Raw genomic sequence first — 13,501 nt, 5'->3', positions numbered from 1 at the left:
TTTGGCTCCAAACCTCAAACTCAGGAGGGTCTCTTCAATGTTTACTGAGATTTTATTACTTTGCTTTCATGTTTCCAGGCTTACATTTTCTGCCTTAACGCTTTCCCAGCGGGAATCCAAGTTAAAGGGCTAATGTTTAAATTACATCCCATTGAGTTAATGCGTGTTCTGACTTAATTGCGCTCTCACAGTTTGTTCTTGAGGCTTCGCGAGGCTCATCGTGGTGCTCAGAGGTTAGAGGAGCCTGGTTTAACAAAAAAGTCTGAATCATTCAGGCTGGAAAAGTAAAAAAAAAGCTCCACAATGTCTCAATCCTCTGAATCCCCCAAAACTCATTGACAGGTTTGTAACTCGTATTATCTTTCCAAAAACCTGCAGTTACACAATTTATCAGGTTGCATAAACCAGATTCACTAAAAAACAAAAATATTTTCTGCTCCTTGGCACAAATGAAAAGCCATGTTTGACTCAGCTGCGACTAACAGTCACATGACAAAAACTCGGCTGAATTGCAGGCTGTGTTTCCACCGTAGAGATAGGTCAAGTATGGAAACAAATAATACATTTAATGAGTAAAAAATCTACACTACGTGAAGCCACAATTTTTCCAGTCTTGCTAACACACACAAACATTTGATCATTTTTTATGATTTACGTTAAAATAACTTCCTGTACTATGACAAAGACAGTTTTCTGCTTCTAGTCATGGTTGTGCTGTTTCCATCGAGGTGCAGGACTTTATAGAGCAGGAAAAAAATGAACCCACAATGAGTATAAATGTGACCGGAGCAAAAAAATATCAAACACAAATTGAATTGAATATTTTACATCTCTCATCCATAGCAGCTGCTTTAGACCATCCAGGAGCTCAGTGGTTTGCTCTGCTTTGCAGTAGTTGTTGATGGACTTAAAAAGAATTTGAGCCCAACCACAGCCAACGCTGGGCTTCCAGACCTGTTGTTCCAAACACATCCAGACCACAAATTTCTCCTTTGGGTTTTGATAGAGTATTTCATTCTGTGTTGTCTTGGTTTTGTCCCCCAGGGAAAGCTGCCTGACGCCAGTCAGCCCTGAGTCGTGTCCCCTTGTCCAGGCCTTCCTGGCCGAGTGTCCAGGCCGCCTGTTCTTGGGTCACGCCCAAACCCAGCTAAAGACGGGCCTGCAGACCCAGGAGAGACACCTCTTCCTCTTCACCGACACTCTGCTCGTCGCCAAGACCAAGTGAGTTTCCTTCTGCCTGTCTTGTGAAATGCCGGAGTGACAGTGTTTGTTTATGTGGTTGTATGTGTGAGAGGGACACAGAAAATGGAGACAGAAGCAGAAGGAAATGTTGTTTTAGTCACACTGAAAACTATTTGTAGAAGTTGGAGTGACATCCTAACTTTCCCTTCATTCTCTTCTACTTACTACCCTGCTTCTTCCACTTCTCCTTCCCTCATTTTTTCCTACTATATAATTACTTCCCAGCCAATTAAATCCATATGAAGCCTGGCTTAGATCAAAGCCCTCATTGGCCTGCCCTGGGCCTATAGTACGGCGTTCCCCACCCACAAACTGCAACAAGGAGGCACATTCAAAAATAGAAACTTAAAGAGCACGTAGACATTTTTGAAGTCCACACACTCACATAGATAAACATAAATACATAGACTTTAGCTCTTTGTGCTTTCACTCTTACTGTACACACAAACCCCTGAGTGCAGACACAGCAGGATGTCTGTGGTCCGTCCTGGGAGTCATGTGCCGGTGGGTGGAGCTGACCCTTCCAGCGCAGAGAGTATACGCTATAATTGGCTTTAATACATTGTGGGCGAGTTGGAGGAATGTGTGTTGGTATGTGTGTGTTTGAAGGAAAGCAACAGCAAGAGGGAAAAGCAGTTCAATGATGTGTGCTTGTATGCCTCTATATCCATATAATAGCAGAGAGGGTGCGTTTGTGCGCCAAATGTGTGCGTTTGGATCTTCTCCCACCGTAATTACAGATGTTGGGGCAAATAAGTACACGTCTGCTGAGCGTGCCTGTGTTTAACCTCTGAAAATAGCTGAATCTTTTAATATTTTGCTTCTATATTAGGTTTTTTTTTTAAAGATTGCCATATGTCTGCAGCTTATGGAAGTAGATTATTTAAAGAAAACTGAGTCCAAATTTACCCCAACACATTCCTTGTGGAATGCCTTGAAGCACTTCATTATAAAGTTATTATTCCGTATTGTACAGAGCAAAAATGACACGTTGATCAATTGATTAGCCACTGGATAGAAAAATGAAGCAATTCTGAAAACAAATGTGAGTTTTTAGTTCAGGAAAATGCTTGATTTGGAGACATCTTATCAGTCCATGTGGACTAGTAATATAGCACACTGTTTTGTGTTTTCACTGCAGGTCTCCGACTCATTTCAAAGTGAAGGCTCAAGTCCGGGTATGTGAGATGTGGACGGCGAACTGTATGGATGAGGTGTGTGAAGGAAGCACGAACCTAGAGAGGAGCTTCGTTATGGGATGGCCCACCTGCAACTATGTGGGCACCTTCAGGTACGCATTCACACACAGTCCAGCAAAATTGTTCACTTTCAAGAAGAGGAATGCCGGGATTTTGTTTTTCTAGATTTTATTTCTTGGATTAACCTCTGAACCCCAAAACCTTTAAGAACATCACTATAATTATATCATTTACCAGAGCCAGAAAGTGTGAAAACAGAAAACAGAGTCATTGGATGTTCAACTTTCCGATGATCTTTAAACTCATCATGTGTGACTTTTTGTTTTCTTGGGGAAACTAACCAAATGTAGGCTTAAAATTGTGCTATTTCCACAAAAGTCTCATGTGAAAATGTGAAAAACAGTAAAGTTATTACTGACTTAGCTGCATACAACAGTCATGGCAAAAATTCAGGGACTTTCTTTCGAAACTGGGCTGAACTACAGGCAGTCTTTACACAGAACAGACCGGAAACAAGAACAGAAACAAACCAAAAATGTAAGGCATAAAAAAATCAATCATATTTGGACTTTTTTTTCTCTGTTCTTGTGCGGTTTCTTTAGAGGGATTTAATGTTCCTTATATATCTTCACTTAGTGACTCTACTTGCATTGCCTTACAGTTACTCATGGCCAGCCCACTAAACATATTTCCAAAATGCCTTTTTTCAGTCTTTTGGGTATATTTCTGAAAGAGTACATTGTGTTCTGAGGTGCAGATGCACATTACAGAAAGAGACTAAAAACTGAACACACAGCCACAGAATCATAAACCCTGAAGCGTGAAGGCAGTTCCCACTTGTAAAGCCACTCAGCCGAACGTCAGTAAAACTTATGGTAGATAACCACAGACACACAGCAGGCACCAACATGCAACACACACACACAAATGTGTTCATACAGTACAAGCCCTGCTGTATATTTGCACCTGCTTTAATGACATGCGCACATTTACACTGATTGACACACACCCATTATATTTTCCAGCAGGAATCCAGTCATAGCTGCGGGTGAAATTTGCGGTGTTAGCTGGCAGGAGTTACATAACAGAGCAAAACAGGCAGATGTTTTTTTATTTTTTTCCTGATTATCACTTTCTTTCCTTACATTTACAGCTCCGAAGAGCACAAGGACAAGTGGTTGGCGCTCATCAACAGGTAACTTGTTGGTTATGCTTCCTGCTTCTGTGTCCACAAAAGGTGGTTTTTAACTTGTGAGACGTCTTGCAAATCAAAATTACCATTTGGGGCGAAAAGAATTAGATGCACATGAGATTAAAATAAGTGTATATAAATAGAAAATAATAGATCTGACAGTAATTATGAGAAGAATTTAGAAGTTCTTAACCACTATGTTTAGTATAACCTCGTCAAGGCGTTGCTGCAGAAAACATACTTCGTACTTACATTACAGTGCTTTAAATTTTGGCACTATCTCCAACTCTATCACAGTGCTAGACTGGCCAAATGATTTTAACTTGTACTAAAATGTTGTTGTTGTTTTAACACTAACTTCCATCCTTCGTTTCCCCTCCAACACACTCAGTCGGATAAATGAGGGAAAAGAGAAGGACGACCCCAAGACCATCCCTCTGAAGATATTTGCAAAGGATATTGGAAATTGTGCTTATGTAAGATTTTCTTTTTTCTCTCCTGTGATTTTTCTTGCTTCTCTAAGCACAAAAAAAGGTTATTTGGGAAATTTCTAGCATCACTAGCTGTACTTAAATTTATGTAACACACAAACAACTAACCATTTCCATAATGTTTTCCCGTAATGGTTCCACCAGGCCAAGACACTCGCGGTCAGCAACACTGACAGCACCACTGATGTCATCCGCATGGCTCTGCTGCAGTTTGGCATATCAGTAAGTAGCCAAAGAGTGCTGTTGATGCTCAGTTTTATGAAAGAAGGCCACTTGGTAGTGGGAAATGTAGCTTTTAAATAGCATGTATGGTTATATTGTAGATAAAAATGGCTGAAGTGAAGCATAGCATTTGCAGTTTCAAACCAGTCTTTACTTTGTAGAGTTTTTTTTTTACACCAGAGACATGCATTCACAAAGATGCATTGACATGTGAAAGAAGCAGAAAAGTAGCATAAAATGTAAAATAAACATGTTAAATCTCTTTTTTTCTGTCTAGGGTTGTGTTAAAGACCACCGGTTATGGGTGAGCTCCAGTAAGGATGACCCTCCGTACCCTCTCATCGGTGAGTCTTCACAGTCATTACCATGTATAAAAACGCTGATAAAATACAGTTTAAAATATTTTAAAAGTGCTTCAACAATGGTGTGAGTTAAGAATTAGGTTAAGTTCCAGACATTATGTGCAAGAAACTGTGTGCTTTCAATTAAATCCTTCATAAATTCATTAAAATGAAGCAAAAAATCCTTCCTCCCACAATGAATATTTTGAAAAACAAGGCAGTACCAGTGCAGCCAATACCAACAGTGGGGCGTCACTTCTGTGCTAGCATCAGCGTTACATCAAACACTCAGCATCTGGGAGCATTTCAGAGCAGTTAGTTGTTTTTTGTAACAGTGGTATTTCTGTGCCATTCTGCTACCCCAATCTTTTGTTGTTTAGTTCACACCAAATTCCTAACATCGCAATTCAGTGTTTATGATTCACTGTTGCAGCTCTGCACTAATTTTTGTCGTGCTTTGGCCTCGCGTCACATGCACAGACTGCACATACCAGCCGCTGCCCCTCTCACCTCTGCACTCTGACCTTTTTCCTTCAGGCCACGAGTTCCCCTTCAGCATTAAGATGAGCCACATTCGTGATGGGGGGAGTAATGGTGGTGGAGGAGGAGTGGTAGGGAGGGATCCACTCAGTCCTACAGACTGTCCAGAGGTGTTGCTGCTGGACCAGTGTCTCCCTCCAGACACCCAGTGCCAGTTTATCCTCAAACCCAACAAGGTCGTCCCCGGACACAGTCAGCTTATAGGTAAGGTTTACTTTGTTGTCAAATATCTGTGAGGCAACAGCTTGAGAGGACTTCTGGACAAAGAAAATCTGTAATATGAGAAACACAAGCATGGCATGTTGTTCTGGTCATTCTTTTAACGTTAACATCTGCCCTGGTGAAGACTCATTCTTTTTGTTTTTTGGTTAGTTTGGACAAAATACATTTATTTATGGAGGAAATGGAGCCTCAATGTGTGTTCCATAAACCCAAGTCGTATAATAATAACACGAAATTAAGTGTAAAAGTGTGAAAAAACAAGATCATAAAATACAAACAGTGAACTATGTGTTGTGAAAAAGAGCTGTGAGCAATATCGTTTTTTTTTTCATTAACATGGCAGTTGGGGTTTCTAAGTACATGGTTGGTCAGTGTCAGGAATCCATCCATAAATCTAATTCTCTATGAAACCGCCCGAAGAAATATGAGGATGCAAAGGATTAATGCAGAACAGAGAGTGCTTCCTAGAATTTGTTTCACTTACATAAACCATTTTGCTTTTGGTTAGACCCTCACAGACTCACAGTGAGTCCTGAGGATGAATCAATAGGTGAAGGAGAGGAGAAGGAGTCAGTGAGAACGGTGGGAAAGGAGATTTCAACGGATGAGGGGTTACAGCAGGGGTTAGGACAGACGGCGGTATCAAAATAAGAAAAACATCAGACAGACAAAGAGGAAGAAACCCCTGAAGGGACGGATGAGTGTGAGAATAGGAAGATGGAGAGAGGAAAAGAGATGACACAGCTATTGAGTAAGTCTGGAGGCCAGTGGAGGTGAAGGAAAAAGAAACAACCGACTGTGGCCGATACAGAAAGAGGAATTTACCGAGGGAGAGACTGAAAAGGGGACCTCAGGAGCGAGAAATGAGGAGGAGGAGGAGAAAGAAAAACAAGATGACGGTGGACAGGAGTGAGGGCTAACTGCGGATACAGAGGCCGGGATGGAAAAAAGGAGGAGATGAGGTTTAGAGGAAAACAAGCTGAGGAGAAAAAGTGTGTGTTTTCCAGTCAAGGAGGCTCCAGTTTGCCAACCACAAGCTTCACCACAGATTCTTTTGCTTTAAGCATAACAGCTTCTTACAGAATCCCTCCGTACCAGCCCTGCCGCCATAGAGGCCTAATTGCTCACACCAAACCCGAAAACTAATGAATGTATGTGTTTATTGGATGGTAACCATGACAGAAGCCCCTTTTCAGACATTTATTCCCAAACAATCCTGCAGGCAGTTCAGCTTTGGATGTTGAAAACTAATTGGTGTATGTGAAAGAAAACTTGACGGACCTTTCCTTAATTGCACTTGTCCATTGTAACATGTCCCGAATGTCCAATTTGTGTTAATTTGTAGCTTTTTAGACGTGATTTTCAGTTCATATCGATCATGGCAGTTTTGAGGTAACAAAAACTGTCAAACATGAGCTACTGCACACACAGATGTAATTGTACACTGAAACGTTTGAACTGGTACCAAAAAACACAAAGGTTCAACCCTGCATCGCTCAGAATCTAAAATCATGCCAGAAATTCAAAGCCAAGAAAGGGCCATGCACTCAACTGTAGCAAGAAGTCTTGTCTCTGCAGCTTTAGCCATAATACTGACTTGTTGACCCCCGGCAGTGGCTAAAAGTCTGCTTGTCGAAGCTTTTTATAACCACCACTGACCTCATCCTCCACATTAATATACCATCAAATAGCCCAGATGGTTCATCTTGATCCTCTGGAAAGACGGCGCTGCAGTGTTCGTACATTAAAGGCCCCATGTTGTCCCACATTGTAGCGACTGAGGAGGTGGGCAGTTTCCCATTGGGAAGCAGAAAGCATTTTAAGAGTTTAGCTCGTAAAGGGACACCATGACAAGTCTTCTGTGCTGCGTAAAGACCTCCAGCGAGCCCACATGGGTTCAATCAAGGATAGCGTTTTCAGGTCCCTGTAACATATGTAACGCTGAGCTTTGTGGCCTGTGCCATGTATCCATACAGCAATATCAGTACAGGAGGAAAGTACGGCATTCTCTAATTGTATTATAATTTATAATTTATCAAATGATAGCTGCATTTATTAAGCAAATGAGTTACATTTATGACACAAAAACAAAGGACCAGGCTTAGTTTTGTGCTGATACTGATCAGTTAAACATTTCCTTAATCAGCCCATCCCTAGCCCCATCATTTATTATCTTTTGAGAAGTGAGTGCAAGTCTTGCATGTCCCAAGAGTATATATTTGAAGTTTCAACCCAAATTACTGCACATTATTACATGTTTCAAACAAAGTGCAAACCTGAACAGCTCATTCAGCGACACACTTTCTAATCTATGAGGACAGGAATAAAAACAAGGTCTTTTCTACTATGTTGTGGGTCTCTATGCTCTGGGACACATCATTTTGTTTATATTCAGTGAAGAACTGGACTGAAAAACGAATGACAAAAATGTTTCAGCAACTTTGTCAGATTGTAGTTTAAGTTAAAACATTGGTTGTGGTTAGAGAAAGACTGCTGCTTTAGGTAGCTGTATGAAAGTTAATCACTGGTTCATCTAAACTTCTGCCTGGAGTCTTGTTTTATTACCCCTGAGGAGAAATACTCCATCTACCACCTGTTTTATAACACCTAGTAGAAGATTACAGTAAGATGACAGATGTTGCCCACCCACTCGACAAGCAGTCTGTCTCTGATACCTCATTCCCCCCCGTCGCCTCTCTAGAACTACTCCCTGCCTAGAAAGCTGGAATGATGTAACACCTGATTTACAGCGAGGTTGTGTTTTGTTTTGTTTTTTTCCGACGATGGTGAGACCTTGCTGAGAAGTGCCAGAGCAGGATAGTAATTCTGTTAGCGCTGAACTTTGTTCCAGAGTGTGTTTGGGCATGACGCCACAGCAGATTGTTAAATAATGAATTCTATGTGAGGTATGCCATGTATTTTCGTGGGGCCTTTTGGGGCCGCCAGGTCCTCCACCCTTCCAAAGAATCTTTCGTTTGTTAGGAGAGTCCCACCCTTGGATACAAATCACAACCGCGTAATAACATAAATGTTATCATTTCAAGATTGTTGGCAGTTCAGAGTTGCAAAGGCTATGTTTCACTACAATGGCCCTTTAAAAGATTTATTGCAGCGTTAGCAGGTTTTGCCAGTTCATACCCGTCATTAGAGATGAGAGGCAGCAATTAATGATTATTTTCATTATCAGTTTATCCACGAAGCATTTTACTCATACTAACCAAGATTAGTTTTTATTTGATTACTCATTATGTCTATTAGAAGCTCCAAGGCGAAACATCAAAAGGTATTTTTATGATCGAAACTGAGAGAAGAAGCGCGTCACATTTCAGACACTGAAACCCACTAACATTTAGCAATAAGTTACCTTAATCATTCACCAATTATCAAAATAGCTGTCAGCCACTTTAATTTTGTCCATCAACTGATCAGGTAACTGACTTACTATGTGCAGCACTATTCCATAGCAAGTGTTTGAACTAGGAAGTCCCCCTGCAGGAGTGTTTTCAAAATCAGTTCCTTATTTTCAGTGTCTCATGAAGACAAACTATCGTTTTGCGTTTAAATTTGAGTAAAAATGTTTGCCATATATTCTTTTTAAGTGGCACTTCAGTGCACATGCAGTATGCAGCTGCATAATTGCAGAGACGCACTGAGCTGTTATGTCATAGAAGGTGAAGACAGACATGCAGCCAAACAACACAGGTGCACATGGTGACTTTGCAGCACTGAACACACTGTCAGAAGCCTTCAGAGACACACACAAGATCCCATATGTTCTTTCAGACACATGCATGGATACACAGAGACACCGACATTTACACATAAACCTCAAATTAAACGGTGCTTTCAAGCATGAACACGTCTGCACACATTTACCTCAAACACCTACTCAGTGGTTCTTTCTTGTTCTAGCTTTCTGTGAAAACATCCCTCATGAAACTTCCGTAAGCTGTGATTATTTGGCCAAAATGCAGCGGACAGACCAGTGGATAATTTCAGCTGCAAGTGCTGTTATGTTGCATGTGCATGATTAAAAAACATCTGAAACTTTTGTGGCTGTTTAATAAGTCACAACACAAGTAAATAAATATTGCAAACTGTTACTGAGGCTGCACTTTTGCAATTTGGTGAACAAAGCACTTTGTTTTGCTGGAGGTGCGTTATATAACAGAGCGTGCTGCGGTGAATTCAACATGCATTTCTCAACCGGCAGCAGCCAGATTCTATCGGAAACCACAGCTCACCTCTTCCTCTTTTCTCTCCCCACAGAGCCTGGTCAGCAGAAGTCCTTCAAGAGAAAGAGGTCTCTGATCAACTGGCCTTTCTGGAGAGGCTCCAGCACACAGCTGGACGGCCTGCCGCTGTCCCCGTCCGTGCTGTCCCCCCCTCAGGGACGCCTGTTCGGTCGACCCCTGAGCTCCGTCTGCTCTCCGGAGGGCGGCCTACCCAAGCCTGTCATGGTGAGCCGGGGCGGAGGTCACGTAGGCCAGCAGGAGGGGTCAGGACCCCGGTTCAGGGGTCACAGAATTGGGTTTGACTGTGGGATGGGGTGGTATTTTTAGAAAGCAATGTCTGGGAGCCTTTCTCTGATGTGGCATATCACTTGTTACTTTTACTGTTACACTACTGTTCTGTGAATTATTGACATTCACCACCTGCTCATACCAGACTGTATTGCACCTCTCAGATGAATAGTTTGACTTGTAAACTATACAAATAAAGACATAATGGGAATTATGAGATGAGATTACTAGAAAAATGAAACCCCATCTGTTGAATGAGGAATCAAGATTCCGCTGCTGAAACGAACCAAAACATTAGATTTTTCAATCTTGCCAGTTAAAATGTTTGACATCTTCGTTGTCTAGTTTCAGTTGAACCAGTTAGCTTGCTCCAGGAGTCACAATATTTATTAAACCACATTGCTTTACAGGTTTATTGAAACTAATCCACATGAATTACACACATTTTTCAGGAGGAACAAAGTAATTCAGGCGATTTCATGCTGTCGGCACAAATGAAAATCTGGTTTTAGGAGGTGGTGAATCAAAAAGAAACCAAACAGCAAAGCAGGAGAAAGACAAATTTACTTAACTCTCATTGTTGATTGATTTTTTTTGTTTTTATTTGAAATGTAACTTTAATTCTAACTGGATTTCTGACCAATTAAGTGCCATTTTGTTTGGGAAATTAACCAAAGTTTTGATTTTAATGAAACTGTTTTTGGAATGAGACATTAAATGTTTTTTGCCATCAGTGGCTGTTTCTGAGCTAATTTCTCAGAGCTTAAAATCCTTAGTTCCATTCAGAATGGTGATTAAAAACAAAACTTGAAGAGGTTTTCTGTCATTAACATCCCATTTCCCTGTTCCCTCAAGGACATGCTGGTGTTTCTGTACCTGGAGGGGCCGTACACTCGAGGCGTCTTCAGGCGGTCGGCTGGAGCGAAGGCCTGCCGGGAGCTTCGAGACAGATTGGACAGCGGAAGTGAAGACCCGGAGATCACACACCAGTCTGTGTTCGTCATCGCTGCCGTCCTCAAGGTAAAACACCGGACCGCCACATGCACGTCCCACTCATTTGAAACCAGACAACAGAAAAGCAGGCGTGACTGATGTGCGTCCAAAGTCATCTAAGTCCAGACAGGATAATCTGTCTGTGCACAGCCAGGCAGGCGGCCAGTCGTACACACAAGGTGCAGCATTGTTCAGGATCCTGGCCAAACAGCCGCTGCAGTGTCAGGCATCCAGGGAGCTGCTCAGGTGTTTTCTTTTCACAGAGACGATTTATCTCCCTAGTTTGTTGTGCTTCACCTGTTGGCCACACAGGGATTGTGCATCACCTGAGATATAAATAGCGCTGTTGATTGTTTTTCACCATTACCTATCTGAGTCCCCAAACCTGCCACTGGGTTTGAAAGGGAAGTTATCCGTAAAAAAAATAAATAAAAATTGCCAAAATTACACTATTTAGCAGAGACAGAAACTGTACAAACATGAATAATTGGATTTTAAAACTTTCAGACATTCCTACTCATCCGTGAAGTGCCAGTCTATCAGGAAAGTTAACCAAATTTCAGCCTAAAATCGTGATATTTTATTAAAATCATTTCATTGTATATGTCTTATTTTAAAATAATCCTTAAATAAACCATTACAGCAACCAGATTCTGCAAAAACACAAACTTGTGTGACTCATCTGCAACCAAGAGTCACAAAAATTCAAGGACTTTTCAGCTTAGCTGCAGTATGGAAGTATGGAAGGAAATTTAAAATGTAAGTGGTATGTAGAGCGACCAGTTTTTCCACAGTATTTGAACACATGTGGGCGCTTAGAAAAATGCTGTACATGTTGTACAATCAAAGAAATTCAACGATTTGTTTTTGGTTTTTTCCCTTTTTTTTATGGTTGATGGCATTATAGTTTGGTTACAAAATACATTGTTGAGTTATCTCTACCTCTCGTCATGTTTGTGCTGTTTCCATAGAGGTACAGAACTTCTATAGAGACTATAATACTGATGCCAACAGATTTCATTTATTTGTTATGTGAACAGTCCCATTTAGGATACACTTTAAATTTGTATCGTTGCTCTTGTTTCCATTTTGTCTCTATATGGTTGTGACAGTGTGGTATTTTACCTTTTGACCTTATTAAATAGGTTACTATTTCTGTTAATTCCTTAAGGTGTTTCATGTGTCAGATGACATAATTTCCGTGGCACTGATTGAATTCTTTATTTAATATCTATGAAACTAAAATGCTGCATGAAAAAAGCACGCAGCAAGCCAGCAGTGAAGACAGTGTACAGATATTACTTTGTATGTTCTGAAGTTGCTTTGTTTTTGCATTTTGTAATCTAAAAGAGGAACCCAGAGCTGGCTTATTGAGGTCAAGATCTCCTTTTTGAGAGCGAAACAAAAAACATATACAGTCCGACCTAAATAATACACTTAAACAAAGATAATGTCAGTTAGCAAGAATCACATGACGAATGAGTCAGTTAACTGAACAACTATCATGAATACATAAGGCTGTTTTTTGATACAGCATATTAAAGCTTGACTCCTTTAAAAAAAAAAAAAAAAAACAATTAATCACATTTTTTCATGCAGGATTTCCTGCGAAACATCCCGGGCAGCATCCTGAGTGTGGATCTGTATGAGCAGTGGATGGATGTGATGGAGGGCGAAGCTGGGGAGGAGAAGATGTTGGCTGTCCAGAGGTAAGAACTTCAAAGCCTAAAATGCATCATATTTAAGGCAAAAATCTTCGTGCTAATTCTAGCTGTCACTGTCCTACAAGTAAACACAAAGACACAATAAATCATACAGATGTTTGTTACACAGATGGGTGACAAATTAAAGGAAAGACTCGGATGAATGAGCGTTCTGGTGGCTTGTGGTGCACCGACACCTTACACTCTGTCGACTTTTCCATTAATTACGCTCTGTTTATGTCTAGAGAGAGAAAGAAAGACAGACAGAAATCATTACTTCAGCTCCAGGAACAACAAACTGAATTCCTTTTGCTTAGGAAAATAAAAAATAAAAGCAAACAGTTTGTGGAGGAATTCCTGCGTTACCTGAAATCAGCCACCAACATGGCAACACAACCCTTTAGTGAAAACAAGGAGCAGCACTGATATTTGATGACACGTTTTATGTTTGTTGCCCTCTCGTCATTCTTACTTTCTGAACTTATTTCTTCTCTTGCAGGTTGCTGCACCTTCTGCCCACCGAGAATCTGCTGCTGCTGCGTCACGTCGTCGCCGTGCTGCACTGCATTCAGGGAAACGCCCACGACAACCAGATGAACGCCTTCAACCTGTCCGTTTGCATTGCTCCCAGCATGCTTTGGGCTCCGGCGCCAAGCAGCCCTGAGATGGAAGGGGAGGCCACAAAAAAGGTCAGACACAAACGTTCCTGGCTAATTAAGCTTGCTGACGTGGCAAATGGATGAATTGACATGCTGGGGAATGCTTATTCACTTTCTTGCAGGCTGTGAGCGAATAGGAGACAAGTATGGAAACTAATCATAAATGTAAAAAGC

The 13,501-nt window shown here is 41.2% G+C and overlaps 1 protein-coding gene across 1 annotated transcript in view; it reads left to right on the top strand.

The window, feature by feature from the left end:
* Nucleotides 1-13,501, top strand: part of arhgap20 (Rho GTPase activating protein 20) — a 37,507-nt gene that overhangs the window by 11,023 nt on the left and 12,983 nt on the right. The window contains exons 3-13 of the mRNA XM_008281590.1: nucleotides 1,045-1,221; nucleotides 2,384-2,533; nucleotides 3,595-3,636; nucleotides 4,025-4,109; nucleotides 4,269-4,346; nucleotides 4,624-4,690; nucleotides 5,225-5,431; nucleotides 9,719-9,909; nucleotides 10,828-10,992; nucleotides 12,565-12,674; nucleotides 13,168-13,357. Of these exons, the coding sequence (XP_008279812.1) occupies nucleotides 1,045-1,221; nucleotides 2,384-2,533; nucleotides 3,595-3,636; nucleotides 4,025-4,109; nucleotides 4,269-4,346; nucleotides 4,624-4,690; nucleotides 5,225-5,431; nucleotides 9,719-9,909; nucleotides 10,828-10,992; nucleotides 12,565-12,674; nucleotides 13,168-13,357 (1,462 nt within the window). The remainder of the gene's footprint in view (nucleotides 1-1,044; nucleotides 1,222-2,383; nucleotides 2,534-3,594; nucleotides 3,637-4,024; nucleotides 4,110-4,268; nucleotides 4,347-4,623; nucleotides 4,691-5,224; nucleotides 5,432-9,718; nucleotides 9,910-10,827; nucleotides 10,993-12,564; nucleotides 12,675-13,167; nucleotides 13,358-13,501) is intronic.

The sequence above is a fragment of the Stegastes partitus genome, unplaced genomic scaffold (genome assembly GCF_000690725.1).
Source record: "Stegastes partitus isolate 25-593 unplaced genomic scaffold, Stegastes_partitus-1.0.2 Scaffold238, whole genome shotgun sequence".
In the NCBI taxonomy this organism is placed as follows: domain Eukaryota; kingdom Metazoa; phylum Chordata; class Actinopteri; family Pomacentridae; genus Stegastes; species Stegastes partitus.
This window is presented reverse-complemented; position numbering and strand designations above follow the sequence as displayed.